Here is a 21909-nt window from a genome sequence, read left to right on the forward strand (position 1 = left end):
GGTACAACAATAGGGGCATGATTCTTAACGAACAATTGAATGTTGCGTCATCGCCGTTATTACGAATTTTTCCATCTCACTCACACTTGCACGGTAGGGGGAGTGGTCAAGGTATAAATATGGCCGACCATTCTAGACAGGTCATTCCGTTGCCGGGCGTCAGACCGTCAACAACTCCTGAGGATGCCTCGTAGAGAGGCGAAACACGTGTCGAGGTTTATTCTTTTGGTGGTGGTTTGTTATATTTATTTGCGTATTTATTTTTGCGGTGGGAGGGTGGTAATATTAATTGCATGTAAAAATACGCAAGTAAGTATAACGGGTTAGCACTGATTGACTAGCACGTTATCTTTTCGCGGATTAGCAAAGTAATATTTTGGTTTTAATAAGTAACATAATAAAATTGCTGTTTACGATTTATGACGTATTAAAAAAAAACTACTTACTAGATCTCGTTCAAACCAATTTTCGGTGGAAGTTTGCATGGTAATGTACATCATATATTTTTTTTAGTTTTATCATTGTCTTATTTTACAGGGGGGGGGGGGGGGGGGACACACATTTTACCACTTTGGAAGTGTCTCTCGCGCAAATTATTCAGTTTAGAAAAAAAATATATTAGAAACCTCAATATCATTTTTGAAGACCTATTCATAGATACACCATACGTATGGTTTTGATGAAAAAAAAAATTGAGACTCAGTTCTAAGTATGGGGAACCCCCAAAATTTTTTATTTTTATTTTTGTGTGAAAATCTTAATGCGGTTCACAGAATACATCTACTTACCAAGTTTCAACAGTATAGTTCTTATAGTTTCGGAAAAAAGTGACTAGCTGTTACATACGGACGGACGGACAGACAGACAGACATGACGAATCCATAAGGGTTCCGTTTTTTGCCATTTGGCTACGGAACCCTAAAAACCAGATCATTTGAGCTAATATGCTAGTTATGTAAAGAAATAAACATACCTATTAGACAATACAAACGCGTATGCGCAGATTGCGCAAAGGGGTTCAGTAGCCTAGCCAATAATCATAATCATCATTTATTAATAATATAAAATTACATGTCAAATAGGTACTACAATATGTAGGAAGGTATTACATAATATTATTCTTATTCTATGACATAGGTTTACTTATAAATAGCTCTTTGTGGTCATAGAACGTCTGCTCGAGGAGCCAGTGTTTAAGTTTAGTTTTGAACATTGACGCACTTTTTGCAGTAACAATTTCACGCGAAAGGCAATTGTACACTTTTCGACCAATATTTGTTCACAATAAACAGAAAAAACCGTAAAACCCACATGTTTTTGTTACTCGTTTCGCTAGTCAAGCCTAAATAGCACACGTTTCGCTATACCTCCCGCCTTTCAAAGAAACAAAGTTTAGTGTTATGGGTGAGTGGCAACATAACTATTCAATGCTTAAAAACACGACGCAGACGTTTCTGCATAATACACAATTTAATTTTAACAGAACACTTTAACGCTTCATTATTGATGGTCATAAAGAGATAGCATGAAATAATTTTCCATCAGAAGGTGTACGTGGAAATGTTCACGTATGTCTTTCTACGTTCAATGTTATCATTATCAGAGACGCCATGTTTCGCCAATGCAAATGTTTTCACGTCATTCACTCTTCATATTGCATAATTAGTATTGTAGATTTTGCCTCGTTTGTTTTATGATAATTTATTATATTGTTCTTGTCATAACTGTTGATGTTATCTAATTTACTTTTTACGATGCCTTCAGTTACTTGTATTGACGCTATCTATGAGTAAATATTGTTCTAACTATAATAGTTACTGAAGAATGTCATGTATTTTTACTAAATAGCTCTTTTATCGTCTAATGAATATGTAGATTACATAAAAGTGGTTTTTATAGTTCATTTTACTGTTCCAACTACATAATTAATTATTAACTTGACATGGCCATTAAATAGTATAATAATACTATTTGAATAGTGTCTCAAATTCAATTCAATTAAAATCTTTCCCGCTGTGAGAATAATAAACCTCGCAACAAAATTATCACTTTAATTTTTTACATGCTGCGATACTTACTCGTATTAACCAGGGATTTTTTTTCTATGGATTGTATTGCGTGTATCCTTCCTGGACCTATGTCTCTTGATAAACTGATATAGTGCATTCGTAGTCATTCAATTAATCGAGAGTTTTGTGGGTTACGAGTTACGACGAATCTAGAATAGATTATATTCAAAGCTGAGTTTTGCGAGCTAAACATCATTTTACTAAAGAACATTGAAAGCTTCAAGATGTAGACAAAAGTGAACTACAAAAACTATAACTGTCATAAAAAATACAGCCGGTAAATTTATGGATGCCTGCAATGTAACTCACATTTGCACATTTGTGTTATACGGATCCTTTTGGTCCTATTGATAATGGTAATGGTCCTATGATTCTTTACAGCAACATGTACTTACATCGAAGAAGTGCGGCCGCAGCCTCCCGATGGTATATTTGGCGATGTCGGTGGTGAGCTGCTGGCAGGCGCAGCCGAACAGGAACACGCCGACGACTCTGTAGGCCTCCCACACCCATGTGGGGATCTCCCTTCCCATAAGTTCCCGCGGGCGGCCACTCTTGTGGTCTCGGAGGTGTATCCATTCCGTAAGGCACATCTGAGGACAAAAAAAACGAATTCAGTTATGTGGGTGTCACATATTTAATAGACTACTAAACAAATGTTCTACACACTTGGTTTGATTTTTTTATCATAGTTAAATGAGCACGCGACACTCGGTCTTGTACACACTAACATGTGTTAAACATGCGAGCAATAACATTGTTTTTGCATAAAGATCACATACTTTAATCTATAACGATCTCTCGGCAGCGTATGCTTCTCATCTAAGTGTGATTTAAAACAGTTCCAATGTACCGTGTCGCTCCATTATCTGTAACGTTTATGTACTCTTTAAGACGAAACAGGAGCTGAGTTTTAAATATTTTAGGTAAATATACCCGTCTCGCTAACGGAAGCGGCACCTAAAAGTAGTGCGATAAGGACAAGGCGAAAAATCCTGCGTAAAAATCTCAAAAATCGAGGTTTCGTACTCCTCTGTTTCCTCCTCCAAAACTTAACCAATCGTAACCAAATTTGGAAATCTAAATGATTATGAAATTATCTGTGTCGGACCGTTTTGCTTTTTTGGCTAATTGATATCAGTTTTGAATGCCACGCCTCTCATTGCGGCATAGTCAATTAGGCCATTTTGGCCATTTTTGAAGGGCTCTAGCGCCTTAAAAAACAAAAATATCAAAAAAAGCAAAACGGTCCGACACAGATATTGACAATATTAATCTGTGTTGAAAAAATCATTGCTCTAGCTTCAAAAACCACGGAGGAAAACGTGGAGTACGTTTGTATGGAGAAATGACCACTCCCGTTGGCTCTTAATTGTTTACTATACTTCTTATTTGTCTTCTTCTATTTTAATTGAGTATTTCTCATTATTATCTTCAGTAATTTCAGTATTCATTTATATTTTAGCGTAGTCGGTGTCTCTTTTCCGCATTCTCCTGGCTTTAGGTTTATTAATATGGAGCTTTAATCATTTCATTTTAATGATGATTTTCATTGTTAGAGCTACTTAAAATTGTTTTATCTTTTGTCCCCAGCTGTTACTACTTCAGCTTACTTAATACCCGTTTAATTCGCGTCGTAAAAGCCAATTGTGTTGTTTTACGACTTTATGAGGAACTGTTTCCATTGCACAATAGGACGGCGATCAAATCGTAACCCACAACAGCTGAGACGTTTAAGCTAGAAATAACCTACTGTTCAGTCTCTGTAAAATACTGCAACACTAACTGCCTAAGAGCAGTGTGTCATAATTCGTATAATTCGGAAATACTTTCTCACCTAAGGTGCTGATATTGATTGCGTTGTTTGAACAATGACTGGCAGCAATGACGATTATCATGGTTTGACGTACAAAATAATCTCCATGTGAATTAGTGATTATCAAATTATGTCTAGTATTACCAATTTATCATATTAGCTGGTTTGTTACTGCACACCGTTGTATGGGGACCTTGCACTTTGAGACTATGCGCTGAAACTTGGCACAGTTGATTGTCAGCTGGTCTTGAGCAGATACAGACCGGGAGCCGTCGAGAGCCACCTCTCATTTAGTGGGGGGGGAGGGGAAAAGTTCGACGCTGCCGCGCTTCACTTGGAGCAATATTTCTCTAAAACTATACCTATTTAGGGTGTTTCATTTTTCCGAATTTTCGATTTTCATCTGACTTTGCTCGAATTCTTTTTCTAACTGATAAAATAATATTATACGTTAAAAAAAATTAAAATCGGTCAACATTTAGAGGTTGCACAACATCAACAAAGATTTTTCAAATAACCAACGACTCTACATCGGAGGGTAGAAAATGGTTTAAGCGGCTACCATCAAAGCGGAGAGTAGTGCGATACTGAACCTTCTACATATAAATAAATTTTAAAATTAGTAGTAAACTTGGATTTTGGTTACTCGATAAATGTTCTAATTAAGATTTTTCAGTTTTTCCACCTGTTTCCAAAGGAAAAGTGCTTTTATCGTGTTTTAGACGCAAAATTCAGTTTTCTCATTCGATTTTAGTATCAGTTCATTATATTTTGTCATTTTAGAACATAGTTCATTTTCATGCAATGTATGGGGTTCTTACTCTACCTTTTCAACTTGTGCAACCTCTAAACGTTATTCGATTCTTTCGAAAATTGAAATAGATAGTTTTTAGTGTGGGGAGACTCCATTGGTGAGCAAAGTCAGGAAAAATATAACAACTTTTTTTTCTCCATACAAAAGTGAATCACATAGCATGTAATATATCATTTTCGGATAAATTAAGGATGAGGAATCTAGTTTTGGAACAAAAACAATGCACTTTTTAACAAAAAAAAAGCATAAAGTAGAAAAGACTAAAAAACGTATTTTTGATTTTTTCATAATTACCCATTTTTTTTTAAAGTGTAGCAGGAATCTGGAAACAAAAAATACAATCGTAAAGCTACACTTATTACGTTTAAGAAAATATATAGTTTATTATACAAAACTGTTGATAAATGGGACATAAAAAATAATATTAAGCGTGGGTCAGAGTGATCTCAATACAAAATATTATGAATGTGGGAAAGTTACCTATAATTTGTTCTACAATCGTTTATTTTTCTTGTTTTTCGTAAATAACTCGTAAACGGATAGCCCACAGCAAAAACATATCTTTTACGTAAATAATCTGTTTCAGATTTCTTATAAAATAAGTGCTACTTTTTTTCGCTACCATCAATATTAAAACAGATATTGAAGGGAGAAAATAAATACTTAGGTCCCCTTTTTTAGTCATTCGTAAATAACTCGTAAACGATGGCCAATAGCAAAAAAATTTTTAGTACAGGAATAATTTACATAAAATTTCCTACAAAAAAGGTAATTCAAACTTTTTCGCTAGAATCAATATTAAAAACGATATTAAAGAGAGAAAATAAATTCTAAGGTCCCCTTTTTAAATATTGATCCTAGCGAAAAAGTTTGAATAACCTTTTTTGTAGGAAATTTTATGCTAATTATTCATGTACTAAAAATTTTTTTGCTATTGGCGATCGTTTACGAGTTATTTACGAATGACTAAAAAAGGGGACCTAAGTATTTATTTTCTCCCTTCAATATTTTTTTTTATATTGATGGTAGCGATAAAAAGTAGCACTTATTTTATAAGAAATCTGAAACAGATTATTTACGTAACAGATATTTTTTTGCTGTGGGCTACCGTTTACGAGTTATTTACGAAAAACAAGAAAAATAAACGATTGTAGAACAAATTATAGGTAACTTTCCCACATTCATAATATTTTGTATTGAGATCACTCTGACCCACGCTTAATATTATTTTTTATCTCCCATTTATCAACAGTTTTGTATAATAAACTATATATTTTCTTAAACGTAATAAGTGTAACTTTACGATTGTATTTTTTGTTTTCAGATCCCTGCTACACTTTAAAAAAAAATCGGTAATTATGAAAAAATCAAAAATACGTTTTTTAGTCTTTTCTACTTTATGCTTTTTAGGGTTCCGTACCCAAAGGGTAAAACGGGACCCTATTACTAAGACTTCGCTGTCCGTCCGTCCGTCCGTCCGTCCGTCCGTCCGTCCGTCCGTCCGTCTGTCACCAGGCTGTATCTCACGAACCGTGATAGCTAGACAGTTGAAATTTTCACAGATGATGTATTTCTGTTGCCGCTATAACAACAAATACTAAAAACAGAATAAAATAAAGATTTAAATGGGGCTCCCATACAACAAACGTGATTTTTGACCAAAGTTAAGCAACGTCGGGAGTGGTCAGTACTTGGATGGGTGACCGTTTTTTTTTGCTTTTTTTTTCGTTTTTTTTTTTTTGCATTATGGTACGGAACCCTTCGTGCGCGAGTCCGACTCGCACTTGCCCGGTTTTTTTTGTTAGAAAGTGCATTGTTTTTGTTCCAAAACTAGATTCCTCATCCTTAATTTATTCGAAAATGATATATTACATGCCCTAATAGGTACAGTTTTAGAGAAATGTTGCTCCAAGTCAAGCGCGGCGGCGTCGAACTTCCCCCCCTCCCCCCCACTAAATGAGACGTGGCTCTCGAGGTCTCCCGGTCTGTATCTGCTCATGACCAGCTAAGAATCAACTGTGCCAAGTTTCAGCACATAGTCACAAAGTGCAAGGTGTCGTGCACTAACAAACTAGCTATATTAATGACATGATTCACATGATACATCATATTACGTCGGAAGAAATGTAGGTACACATGTGTATAGCCTACGGATCTACGCATACTTAGCAAGCCTTATTCGGAAAGTCTTATGTGACTCATCAGTCTCATATATTGCAATGTCAAGGACGTTATAATGTCATACGCCACCAGACGGTTTAATAGATTGTTCTCTCGATATTTTTTACGTTATACTTAAGTTTCGTGACAAAAAACAACTTTTAGGAAAAAAAAGCTATGTAGTTTGCATTCAAAACAAAATACGATGCAAAGAAAAAATCTCGGGAACGCGTGTAAGTACAGTCGCCATCAGATATATCAGAACGGCCAAGGCGCTCACAAATATCTGAACACGCCTCTATTGTCAAGGCGTTAGGGCGCGTGTTCAGTTCAGATATTATGAACACCTTGGCCGCTCCGATATATCTGATTGATTGCGACTGTACATAGTACATATAAGTACATACTATAAGGTCACATGGCCCAAACCAAACGCTGAAAGTGGCACAGCAACATCCCGTATCTCCATAGTGTCTTTGACCCTAGAGATAAGCGATGTCATAACGAGGATAACTGCAGGCCGTGTGTTTTGTTTGCGCGGACGAGGTTGAGTCGAGTCCTTTGAAGAATCTGTGTAAAATTACCTCGAGATCGGTAACAAATATGCGTAAATAATCAGCTCTCTTCGACTGGTGCGCTTTAGTTTTCGACTCTGTAAAGGAATAATATACACTGTTGTCGCAACCACAACAGCCTATTTGCGAAATAATTTTCTGTCACTTATTCGTATCAGTACTATAAGTTGACCCGCAGATTCATATCAACTGTGTGCAGACAGAGTTCAGACTAATGCTGGTTGTAAGTATCGTGAACTATGTATGTAGTTGAATTGTAGATTGTGGCCTTGTTGATACGATCCAGGGTCGGGTCGTACGCGCACCACATAATGATATTCGCAAATCTGAATTAGGTTTTTCATTGACACCGAATTGGGAATTAGAGCAACCGATGTTCAATGTAAAATATTGATGATGATTACAGAAACCTGAAGCCAGTACGTGACCATAGTAATAATTCTAGTATTGTAACTAAGCGGACAAGGAATAATGAAAAATATGAAATCTGATGAACTAGATATGTAACTACCTGGGTAAGATCCAAGTAAAACTCCATAATGTATAATAGGATCTGTTTTTAATAACAGCAATTCTATTCATGTGGCAAATTCAGTAGGTTTGTATCATCATTGTATTTATCATATAAACACCTTCTGAATATATTAGGAGTATACAGTAATATTTATTATATTAAAAGTGTGCGGTAAGTGCCTTCTTTGCATTTGTAACTCCGCAAATATTTAGTATCCGTTTCGATAATACGAGTCAAATACTCAAATCGTTAATTTATTTTGCTTACACTTATCGTAAATGTATATAATACATGCAGTAAAAGCTTTTAGTGCCTTGTTTGTATCTACAACTCCACTCAAATTAGTTTCTTTAATGACTTCGCATCGATTTGTGCAAATTGTAAATAGATAACCAAGAGAAAGCAAATGCTAATACCTAAGCAAACGGAGTCAAAGACGAAAATAAAATATAAGTGTGTCCGTTTACATAAAACAGTCGAAATTGATGTATTGAGTTGACTTAATACCAAGCTAATAGTAGAAGTAAACAAGATTTGGTTAGCAACGGTGAAATATACTGAGCGATATGTACACAGTCATGAATCATTGTGTTTGTAAATATTGCCATGCGTGAGTTATAACTGCATATTTTGGAACACACAGAATTTCCCTTCAAGGGAGTCATGGAAACCGGTTATACGTATTGAATAAAAACAACAAATAGGGGTCACTATGAATTGAACTTATTAAAATTATAAATGTCATTTGAGTTGACGAAGTTCCAAGATAATACATATTGTCGTGTAGTCCAAACGGATTGTAGAGAAAGGAACCTTAATGGCAATGGCAAACTATGTTATCTTTATAAGACAGGGATTTTAATTCGTCTAACTTGATGTTGACTGTCATTAATGTCGTACCGTGTTAAATGGAGCACATGACAACGTCAGTTTTCATATTCCTGAGTAGACCGACGGCTATCATGTCGAGCAGCTCAAATTATAATTCCCGTGTCCACAGACTGTCATGGCGCCCGTTCCGCACCCATTGCGATCGCAATTGATACAAAACTAGGCATCGATATGTCGCAGTCGGATCGTATAATCCGCCGTATTACATTACGGCTAGCCGTTTTCAAAAACAGGGGCGTTTTGAAATGCGGCGGTTTAACGATTAGCCGGATTGAATGCGGCTGAATGAGAATCCGCCGGAATGTATTCGGCACCATACGTTCTTCAACACGGCTAGCCGTAATGTAATACAGCGAGTCATTAGCCGCCGCTTTGACAGTTTTTAGTTCCCATTTTTAACACCCGTGGCGCTGCCTGACAAACGCTGGGGTGTCCATCAAATCTGGAGTTCGTCGGACTGTTTCTTTTCAAAAAACATTTCTTTCGCAACTTAACTAGACGGAGCCCCGCTTCGCGGGGCTCTTATTTCTGAGCGGTTTGCCCTTCGGGCATCTGAAGCTACCTAACGAACCTAACCTACCTACCTATTGATTTAGTGAGACGTCCGTAAAAACATTACACTTTGGGGAAAAAAGCGTAGGTAGGTAAGTAGGTTAGGTTCGTTAGGTAGCTTCAGATGCCCGAAGGGCAAACCGCCCAGAAATAGGAGCCCCGCTTGCGGGGCTCCGTCTATTTAAGTTGCGAAGGAAATGTTTTGGAAAATAAACACATGTAGTGCGGTGGGACCATGGTAAAAATAAATTAAATTGCAAACATTGTCAAACTCCGGTTACGTAGGCGACCTAAAGAACTGGTCACTCTACAATCTAAAATAGTAGGACGATGCGGCTAAACGTTGGCCGCCTTATTGAAGAACGTATCGCAATGACAATCCGGCTAATCGTCGAACCGCCGCATTTCAAAACGCCCCTGTTTTTGATAACGGCTAGCCGTAATGTAATACGGCGGATTATACGATCTGACTACGACAGATACATCGCTCTAATAAATAACAATCGATGGAAAAGCGAGCAAGTAAAACCCGTCAATTGATGGTTCCGTAGACAGTTCAAATGTTATTGGCGGTGATTTTGTCTAAAATAATGACGAGCATATGTAACAAATAAGGAAGGAGCATAAGTAACTGGATAAGTAAATTGCCATTTTTAGCATAAAACTAGAATACTAAACTTGTACCTAAAATACTTCAGTGGCAGATCTAGGATTTTGGTTTGCGAAGGGCTTGAAACGAATGAAGGTGGGTTTCGGCAGTGAACCTACAATTTGTCATGGAGAAACTCAGACCCTTTTTTAAGAACTTGAGCCCCCTAGCCTCCCTCCCTAAATCCGCTACTGCTTCCAACTTTATTCCCAATACCTTTCACGTCAGATGACTTCCATCCTTGATATCGATACTATAAAAAGTTTACATTGTTAACACTGAATTTTTAAATGGTTTACGCGGAACCATAAACTTGCAAACCAACTACTGTTTAATTTATTAATATATCATCTTCTTCCAACAGTGTACGCCATATATCATTCAATCTTTGACGGCTGTGGTGTTATCTTGTCAAAGGCAGATATTAACCGTTGATTCCGATCTTGGAGAAATTTCATCAGGCTTGTCATATTTTTTGTATATCATCAAGTTTATTGCTTGAGTAAACTTTCTTCGATATTGCTCTACGACCGGTTGGGTTTATGGAACGAGCCAATGAAAGTACAATTTATAAGAATAAAAAATTGACGAAAAGACTTGTACAACTCACAATTAGGTGTTAGTAAAGACCTCTTCTTTCGGGGGATCACCGTCACCTCCAAACATTTAGGACTCGATTCAGATTTCTAGACTTGTCATTAATGTCATTATGTTGAAAATGTTTTAAAACCAGTCTTCTGTAGAAACTCTAGTCCATCCCAGAAAAGACTTAAGATTACTTATTGCCAACAATAGCGACAATTTTCATTATTTTAGATAGGTACTTTTTATTACTGATATAACCTTCAAAATTGATGACGTAGCCTTTTTTATGACATAGAATCTCAAATGTATAATGAACAGCAAACGCATTTTTAGTCTTAGCATTGGATTATCTTGATTTAGTGCCATTAAACTTTTCAGACAGATAACCTAAAAAGAAAACAGAGAAAGTATTATGCGATAACACCCATAAACAATCAAACATTAGTAAAGAGCCCTTATCACTCAAACCAATTACTCCCAAGTAATAATAGATGATATCTCTGTAAAAGACAAATGACTGGCCATTAAACACTGCGTGTATTGATTGATAATTATTATGCAAATCATAACAAGAGAGTTGCATAAACTCGTTCACGGCCACAGACATATACACGGTGGCTAAAAAATAACTGCATTCCCGTTGCCAGGGAGATTTTGGGATTATACTGAGCAACTTTTACTACAGGATCAACCCCGAAATCACGAAAAAAAATTTACCCTCCCATAGAAAATGGACCAGCCAAAATGTATGAAATAGCCAAAAGTTTTTTTCGCGATTTCGGGGTTGGTCCCTAGTAAAAGTTGCTCAGTATAATCCCAAAATCTCCCTGGCAACGGGAATGCAGTTATTTTTAGCCACCCTGTAGGTATATTATATACGATTATCGATGAAGTCGCTTTAACAGTGCCATAACACAAAATTTGTATTGTTACAACTTTTTTAGGGAATTCTCAACTTCGACGATCGGTTTTAGTTCAGTGATTCTGTTTACAAATAGCGGGCCTGGTGGGATACCGGTAAAGATAATGAGCACGAATATATTTCGTTGTATTAATGTGGAGGCTGATCTGTAACTTTTTCTTGTATTGCTCACTTCTCAAATATGCTCCATTTACCACGTCAAAAATTCGCTTGGACTGATTTCCAGAGAAATCCGCTGACCTGACTTAAAAAACCAACCACAGTACACCGATTTGATATTGTACCTACATTACACCGTCATGTTGCATTGCGAACGAGTCCCCAGACCTCTAATAGTATACTATGAACCGCATCCCCAATCCTATGAGTAAATTTTCGTCCTAGTCCCAAAAGCTACAGACATACTCAAATGCAAAAGACAAGGAAGCCACCCCCTCAAGGCGCCCTTTCTTATATATGTCTATGATCACGACACTGGCAATGCGACCCATGTTTTTACTATAAATACCTTGCGATGCACCAACCGTGGTCCGATAAGACGCTTTCTTTCCAACACGGATACTACGATGTATTAAGGTTACAATCGGATCGTGACTGCAACACAATACTATATGTATTAAGGTTTCATTCTGATGGCGACTACAACAGCGTTACTATTGCAACGTTACGGCTGCAGCGTTGTTTGCGTTCCTGTGTTGCTGTCGTTGTCGCATTGCTGTGGCCATGAGAACGTTCAGTCCGTCTTTATATTTATCAAGGAAATTTATTGTAAAAACTCTCATTTCCAGCTGCTGCATCGCTGCATCAAATCTAATGCTGTCGCAATCGGAATGTAACCTTAAAGGTAACATTCCATTTCTGACCGCAGCTGCACTACTGTTCCGACACGTCGATGTTACTGTCAATTTCCATAATAAAATGAATGAAAAGACAATGCATGACAGTAACGTCGCAACAGTAGTGCAGCTGTCGTTGGAAATGGACTGTAACCTTAACTCGTTTGTCCCTGATTTTGTGCGATCAAATGTGTCATAATCATGCGATGTGAGGAGAATGCAAACTGCAATGTTGATTATAATTAATGAGTTGCAGGTAGCGAATGATATGGCTAAAGTAAAGTAGGCTAATTGTTTTAGTAAACGAACGAGATAGTCTAAGATGCGGCTGCAAATTTCTGCGATCGTTGCTTCTAGAACTGCGTGTGTTTTTTTGTGTAAAAACAGTTCCTTTCCAAGACTTAATTATACTAGCTTTATAAGTAACTAGTTTATTTTCGTCAATTGCGCTATTTAAAACGAAAAACGTCAAAAAAATGTATGCAAAGAATCGCGTTGAGACTAATTGAAGCGATGTTTACAAAAACAACATAACTGCTTAGAGCGGTTGCCACTCTTTTAAGAACATTGTTAATCGTTTCAGGTGTCAACCAGTGTAGTCAGTTATGTTGTTTTTGTAAACATCCCTTCAATTGTAAGTATAAAACTCCCGTGAGTGTGTCTGATAAAAACCAGTTAGGTACTCGTATTTTCGAAACTCTGTCACAATATGTACAGACGCCATCAGATATATCGAAGCAGCCAAAGTGTTCACAAATATCTCTACAAATCCTCTATTAACAAGCCGTTTTTGTGCTCCGGCGCTCCGATATATCTCATGACATGACAATCATGACGACTGTACGTTCCAGTTAATAAATATCTTTACAGGCCAGCGTTCTAAAAATATGTGTTATTTATACGACCTTATTGTCTGTGGCTTGTTATGAACGTTTGTAGTGTACTATACTGTACAAGTAATTCAAGAAATACATAAAAAACTATACGTATCGTTACACGGAAATAACTCTGACCCAGCTAGTGAATAACTAGGTCCATTTACTCCCTTTTCTAGACAGGTATTCAATGTCAAATCAGGCTATTATTTTACCTTGAAATTACTTGAAGCACTAAGTATTTACATCATTTATAAGCATTATCGTTTAAATACTTATATGGTAGGAACAAGACAGGATACGGATTTAACTACATAGTTAGTAAAGAATGATTCACACCATAAATAGGCATAATGTCACCTTGTATCCTTGACTCTCTTATGGCAAGAAAGGATTAGGTGGTTGTATTATAACCATAGCTTAGTACAGACGTACAGAAAAGCTATTTCTGGGAGAGAGATATGAGACAGGCGGCCGTAGATTAGCATCTACAAGATGGAGTATATACCGACCTATGTAGAAGGCGACACGCGTTCACAATCACAACTCTACCTATGCTCATACAAATTGACGTCAGGTACCTACTTATTTAAATATAACATCCCAAGTAAAAGGTTCTTGGAGATAGTTTTGATAAGTTATATTTCGCAGGCGGGCACAAACGCAATAGGTAAAACATATGAACTGACTCGCCCATTAAAGTACAAATAAACAAATATATATTAATTATTATGAATTCATTGATAGAATTATAGCAATTTGACCCATAACTTACTACATATTTTGGTAATTATTTGAGCTCTGTTCGGAATAGACTTCGCGGTTACATCGCAATGCAATGGCGACCAAGCCCGGCGTCAATTTGTATAATCGCGCCCAATCCATACTCAACCATTTTTTTTATATGGGACTTGTAGCCTCCGGGCCGCAAGATGAATTGGCTTAAAGGCGACGTTCGGGTGGCATGTTTATGTATTACCAGATTTACCTGGCAGGTCACCTAAAAAGCCCGGCGGGCCGCAGGTTGAGTTTGGCTGCGTCCAATGAGCGATCTAGTGACAAGTAATCTAGTCAGCAGACGGCGCAGTAAAAGATATTAAGTATACAGAGACGCCATTAATGATGCGGTAGTAAAACAAAGTGACATGGGGTGAACGAATGGCTTACAAAAGTAGTAAAGCGTGGAGTATTTTAATTTTAGAATGGTTTTTGAAGTTCGACTACCGTAAACGGATAATTTATGATTTATTTATCCTTAGCGCGTAAGCAGGGATTTTCTTCTAAATTGTAATTAAGTCGCCTCCGATAGTATGGCCATATACGCCGCAGACCGGTAGACTACGTCGGAAATAGATGCCTCAATCTCACTGTCCAAGGCCCTAAATCATGCGGCGCGGTAGGCCCAAGAAGCGCTGGCTGGACGTCGTGACAGCGGACATGCAAGAGAACAATCTCACACCTGAGGATGCCGAAAACCGGGCAAAGTGGAGAAGACTGAGCAGGAAAGCGGACTCTGGCGCTAGGCCGGGAAAGCGCTAGGTTGAAGAAGAAGTAATTAAGTAATCATACCTAATACCAGTATATCTAGCGCTACTGAAAAAACCAATAGGTAATGTATTTAACAGTGACCTCCTATGCTAAGTAGGTACTACACGCATGTTAATAACAACAAATAGCAAATGCAACGATTTACATTTTAAAATGCGTATATACTAATAATGCAAATTAATATTGTTCAAGTTCAAAGCAACCTAAAAATAATAGCGAAACACAAAGATAAATTTAAAGTAGACTATAAATAAAGTAAAACATTGGAACGCCCGCATGCGTGTATAAATAGCACAATGCGGCAATGACACGGCTGTTTCCGATATGAGTGTACGCGTTTCTACAAATTGGTACTATTCCGTAAAATAGTAAGGTCAAGGGTACGCGAATTAGGACAGTGAAAAGGGCAAAAAAGCGGCGAATATAATATAATACATATTATACCTTTGATTGTAAGTGGAATTCGCGACTGTATACCTAAAGGTAAAATTCGATGACGCCTACAGTGGTATTTCGGTTCTGTTCGGATTCAGACGTTGCATAATTACAGCAGTAACATAATATAACTCATTAACAATTTAAAGAAAGAAATATTACATAAATATAATTGCATTACGGCGGGGTCATAAGCTGAATTATATACGGTAGAAATCTTCGTAGGCAAACTAAAAGTAAATAATTCAGAATAGATTAAAGTAAACATACCGCCAGAACATGAAATATGCTCTTATCACGACAATAAAAGCGATAAACGGTAATTTATGAAAGCACATTAATTACAACTCAATTTAATCAAGCAAAGGTAAATTAACAAATCGTTAAAAACAAATATTAATCTTAATATCAGCCTATTTATAGTTTATTGAAGTAATTTCGAAAGCGGGATAATTTTGAAAATAGCTAATTCTCCACCAAACCAGAAGCACTTCACACTTTTGGCAACACTTAAATAATGCAACGATTTATCATAAGGCATCTTGCTTAGTTAGTTAGTGCTTGTGGGCATTTTCCGCAAATCGACAACCATTGTGCCTATTTTGCGTGAAACGAGGTAGCGCTACTCTAACCACCCCAGCTCCTCCATGAAGCCTAGCAAAGTTTTCAGGTTGCTTACCGCCTAAATACCGCCTCTTTAAGTGTGCACGGAGTCCCTAGGTATTTGCTCCTGTATACATCTATCTGTTGTAGGCATCTTGCTTATTGTTGCTACAGTTGAAAGTGCATCTAGTTTAGTAACCGTAATTTCCAAAACTATCCAACTTTGGAATTCAACCAAATGCACCTTTATGTTTAGAAAATGAGCAAGCAACCAATTAAGAAAGCAAGCATGTAAAGCAATTAATGGAATCACCTCGATGAAAGCAACAAACGGCCGTGGTGACATGAAAGCGTGGCCGTGGTTCCTCTAATGGCGGCACTGTTCCGAAACCTGAGTTTCTAATTAATTATAGGCTATTAAGTAATTTGTACATTACTCGTATAGGCCAATTGAAAGACAGAAAACTCAATCGGCTCAAATCGCCCAGCGTGATACGGCCAAGTGATGCGGAGGGATAGTTATGTGACGCGAAAGGGTAATCAATGTGAAGGGATGTAAAAGAAAAGGAAAACGAAAGAAGTTGATGTACTGTGTGAGAGATGACATGAAAGCAGGTGAATGATGAAATGACGAACGACAGAGAGGTATGGAGGAAAAAGACATGCTGCGCCGATCCTAAGTGATAGGAAATGGACAAGCGAATGATGATGATGAAAGACAGAATGCTACTATACTTATAGAATCAAATATGTAAGGATATAAGCTGGTAGAAATTAACGTTTTGAAATTTCTTTGGATAATCCAACGGTGTTGAGAATAATTTCTGCTGTAATATGGAAGTAAGTATACGCGATACTCCGCAGAATATATTACAATAACGCTGTACTTTTATTTATTATAAATAAATTGATTTTTTATGGTAGGGGAACATAATATCCGTTAGCTAATCGGATATTTTTGCAGTTTAATCACTTTTTATAAATCTTATGGGAGGTAACCAAAAACTATAAGGATGTTAATAAAACCGAATCTAGAACCTTCTCCCTGTAAAACTCAGTTCTAATCAGAACAAGCACTTCAAGTAAAGAGTAAAGAAAACTACTGAACAGTAAAAAAATATATAGATCAAGTTACAAGTATCGATCAAAGAATTCAATAAAGGCTCCGTATAATCGATGATCGAGTTAACAAGCTGGATAAATGTATAAAAAGTGAAATGGATACCGGTTTATCGGTAGTAGATCAGATGAAAAGGAACTCTGGTTCGGATCCCGTTTTGAACGTGTAGAGGTACAGGTAGCGACGTGGACAGAATTAGAACAGATTTAATGAGTTTAAAACGATAGTGGATAACCGCTTCTCCATACAAGCGTAGTTCCCATCATTTTCCTCTTTAATTTTTTCATGAAATTTGCTCTTATTTAAAGCGTGTAAATAATCAGTATAAAAACTAAATTTTTTCTTTAGCCAAGTCTTAGCCCATCTCAGCTCAGCATGGTAAAAAACTGAAAGCCGGTTTCATTGGTAACCTTTCTGAAATAAGTACAATGTCATTCTCGTTTACAGTCATATTTTTAAACAAGGAAACAATGGTTTTGATAAATAATCTTGCCCCGTGAAAAATGACAAAAAATGTATGAGGCAAGATAAAGACATGATAATAGATTGCATACTGTCTAATGAATTATAACCAATTTACGAAGGTGAAAGGTCTATATTTGCATTTATCTAGCAACTAAGACTTTAATTAAGTAAAGTAATCACTGAGGCCAGGTAATTACTATGATAGACAAGAATTACCTATTCATGTTTTATCTTGTTAGACGAGTATGTACTGTTGGCCTCGACAGTCGCTGTACACTTCAGTACAACGACGTAATTCAAATTTTGAAATGGCATGGAACCAAATAATGGTACTGTCAACCAATTTGATTTCGTGGCCACATCGTAGCGTGTCGCAATCTCGCATCCTTGTAGCATTTTCAGGTGCTGCTTCCGACTCGAGGCTGAGGGTTCGCTTTTAGAGAGACAGCGTATAGTTATGGAAAAGCGGTATGGAAAATGGTAATGCTGCGCAGTTGCGCCAAAGTTGCATCGAGCAGACGCCATAGAGTTGACTAGACGCCGACGCTCAGGAGACGCTAGTGTGGGGTCTATGCTAGTCTTTTCCTCCTTCACTTCGCACGGTCTGTGGCATATTTTGTAATAACGTAATAAGTACCTTTTTTAGCTGCCAACGCTAACAACCCAGTTCATTCCCATTCATTATCCCACGATTAGCTATTACTACGAGACTACGACGCAAGGACAAAACGCTACTTATCTTGGCATCGCTACCTATCTGAATTGTCTTGCGTGTTTATAAACAATTCAAGTTATCATTACTTTTTACAATATTTACGAAGACGTAAATGATAATAAACCGCTATAAAAATGTTGCAAGTTTATTATGGACCATTATCGTGGTGATAGAGACTTTTGACGTTCAACTTTGAACCTGTGGGTTCCAATGTTAATTTCAATAAAATACCAAAATATAGAAAAAGAAAAAGTACCAAAACCTCGACATGGAAACATTACGTTTCACTCTGCTGTCATAAGGTAAACTTACACATATATTGGAGCGCGCCTGTACCAGTCTGTTTACGGACGTCCAGAAGCCAATCGTAATTCTGACCATGACGTCTCGATTGCATTGCAATAAATAATGCACTTTATATTGGATCGATAAGAGCAAGTACGTCGTGGGAACACACTGCACGTGGTCGGGAGTAGGGATGAGCTGTTCCCGGGACGATTCCTGAGGTGGGAATATGAATATTCTTAACTCGACGAAGATTCTCCTGGATACGTCAAAATGGATTTCGTGAAGAATTCACTGCGATTCTAAACGTACATTTTCGGAATTATGTTATATGTATTAGCAAGCTCGTGATTGTCTAACTAATTAATAAGGTACCTATTTATAGGTTTTTCTGAAATCGTCAGGTATTTTTTAAAGCATTGAGTACACTAATCGAAATCTAAAAAACAACGTCGAAAGTCATCGAAATGACTTTAAACTAAAGCAAAATGTGATATATAAAATAAGGCTATGACTAAATGTTGTCATCATTATTATATATTCCCTTTTTGGAAATATATCCAGAAAACAGGAATATTCTCTTTCCTCGAAATAACACACATCACTAGTTATGAGAGGCCACATCTCGAAGCCGATCTATCGAATCGAATCGATTCGAATACTACTTTAAAAACAATTTGGGATCACGATCGTGCCGCTTATAAATTTTAATGGATAAAAATGGCCTTTAATTATGTTAATATATATCATCGGGAGCCGTGATTTAAGTTATCAGATTACAAATGTAATCGATATTACAACAGGTGTTTATTTAGAAAATATCCTCATTTTGCGACCATGCCAGGTAGGTGTGTGTTTTAACTATAAGTACTGTAAAGGTAGCTAGAATGCGATACGAAATAGGTTACGTCAGGAATTGGTACGGAAAAACTTGTATGTTGTTACGCTAAACTTGCACGACACGCTGCCCCTTAAAATTTTCATCCCTGTAGATGAGAAAATCCATACCTATTAACGTAACTTGCGATGTTCACGATTGTGGCACCATTATTTTTGACAGGTGGCATACGTTTGATTTGAGGTAGTTAGACAAACAGAAATCACATTTTACAGACGTCGTTCGCTGTCATCGCTTTATGTCCACCGCCAAACCCTTAAGGGGCCTGTCAGTTAGAACAAAATTTTGACAGTTCCGAACAACTGACAGGCCGATACCGTCCAGCGGACTGTTAATCAGTGGGCCCCTTTAGCAAATACAATGTGGTCACTTTTAAGACTTAGTCTAACGAATATGCATTTTCCGCCGTATAAAATATTTTGAAATGCAAGGAAAATCGCGAAGTAGCGTATGCAGGGGGCTTTAGCAATGTTTGCACACGACGATAATTTTATCACCGAAATTTTAAGTCATCGTTTAATATACACGGAATTTTAAAGCAAATAAAGACACGAGAAGGTGGACAATGAAAAACGGTTGAGCAAACAGATAATAGTTATGTTGTCCCCTAAGCGTATATTTACAAAAATCATTGAGTTAGCCATTGCGAGGCGAGGGCGAGGCGAGTCTTATATTATATGTGAATCATATATATTTTTTCCCGGTATGATTTCCATCACTAGGTTTGCACTATTCATATCTTATATGTTGTGGTATGTTTCGGTGTGGAATATTATTTGACAAAAAGTGAAAATTAAATGGGCCATTATATAAAAAAAATAGCTCACCGTAACAACTGGAAGGCATAGGCCAACTATATACAGCATGAGGTTGGTCACGGTGGACTCCCGGTATGGATGTTTAAGGGACTCGTCGTCGCAGAAGAAGCCCCGCTTGTATGGGGCGCCCCACAGGTAGAACGACAGTATGAGGAAGCCAACTGAAACAAAAATAAATAAAAATATAAGAATAAAGTTCATAATTATTTATGATTTAAGGTTAAATTAAATCAGGGTATTAAAATATAATGATTTTGGTGAACTGTTGAAGACTGTAATGGAAAGTTTAAAATTGGTGCAGTAGGTATGCAAAACTTAAGATAAACATTATTAGTAAATACTAAAACTAGAAAGAACAGTACTCGGCTCGTACCAATGAGTTTATCGGAACTTATGTACGAAATATCATCTGATATTTACCAGTTGCTTTTCGGTGAAGGAAAACATCGTGAGGAAACCGGACTAATCCCAATAAGGCCTAGTTTCCCCTCTAGGTTGAAAGGTCAGATGGCAGTCGCTTTCGTAAAAACTAGTGCCTACGTCAAATCATGGGATTAGTTGTCAAGCGGATCCCAGGCCCCCATGAGCCGTGGCAAAATGCCGGGATAACGCGAGGAAGAAGAAGACTAAAACTAGAAAGAATACGTTAGGTAATAGCCTACTTTCAAAGTCTTTTAAGTGGTTTTGAAACAATATTCGTAAATGACGACCACCTACAACATATTTGATATTAAAATATTTAATGATACACACCGATAAGTTCGTAATAACATGTGACCAGCACACAAAAACAACCATGATGTAAAAAATGAAGTCATTTCTGTAACAAACCCAAGTGTGTTCTATAACACTGATTATGATCCTGTTAAAAAAGCAGTTAATAAATCAAAAACCTCAAAATCTACGTGTCGTGGTGTTGAAAAAACCATAGAAGCTATTAAACCATACGATACCCGTCAAGAAAGAATTTAAATTGGACCGACGTACGCAACCCCATAGACAAAATTAACTATTGTTTCACGGATTGTTTCTTCTACAAACAGAGACGGGTGGACAAAAAACAGCAGGTACCGAAAAGGGAGCAAGGAATAAAAAACTTGAACTGGCGCAGGTCGTAGATTCTAATTATAATGATGTGGTTAATGAGATTGATCTGAAAGGGGATATTTATCTAAATAGCAGGATGAGATTAAGATAAAGGACGATACTAAAAAATAACTAAAGTTCGGAAGACTTAACTAAGATTATACAGTATTTTCCAAGGCCTATGTATTGTCAATAGGATGTGAACACAGAAACTTAACACATGCAATTTCACATTTGATCTTCATCAGCAGTTCTATGTCAAAATATCTGCCAAAATATTGTTTTTCAAGAGAAAATGCAACCTCCAGAACAACATCCCCATATTCTGACTTGATGACAATAGGACCAATTAGGAAGTGCTCTTTCTAATTCCAGACAGCTGGAAACATCAAATTAAATTGATCAAAGAAAAATCATATGATCAAGATACGAAACTAGATCACCAATTACGGCTTCAAAGTCATCCCAAGCAAACTTCTGTAAAAATTTCACAAGCGACGTCTACATTTACATATCTCTAGTTATTTATAGGAAGAGCCCTTTGCTATTGATCTTACAAACAAACATTCGTTTTACGACTGGCATTATCGAGTTACAGCCGCCTTTACAAACAAATGTGGGATAAGATGGTATTTTTTTATGCATTGGTGCGGTTCATCTTTTATTTACATTAAAATA

At 37.0% G+C, this 21909-nt stretch overlaps 1 protein-coding gene across 1 annotated transcript in view; it reads right to left on the reverse strand.

The window, feature by feature from the left end:
• LOC134798105 (putative phosphatidate phosphatase) overlaps positions 1 to 21909 on the reverse strand; it is a 108024-nt gene that overhangs the window by 34925 nt on the left and 51190 nt on the right. The window contains exons 2-3 of the mRNA XM_063770445.1: positions 20155 to 20306; positions 2465 to 2662 (exon numbers count right to left, since the gene is read on the reverse strand). Coding sequence (XP_063626515.1) covers positions 2465 to 2662; positions 20155 to 20306 — 350 coding nt within the window. The remainder of the gene's footprint in view (positions 1 to 2464; positions 2663 to 20154; positions 20307 to 21909) is intronic.

This window comes from Cydia splendana, chromosome 16, assembly GCF_910591565.1.
Source record: "Cydia splendana chromosome 16, ilCydSple1.2, whole genome shotgun sequence".
NCBI lineage: Eukaryota > Metazoa > Arthropoda > Insecta > Lepidoptera > Tortricidae > Cydia > Cydia splendana.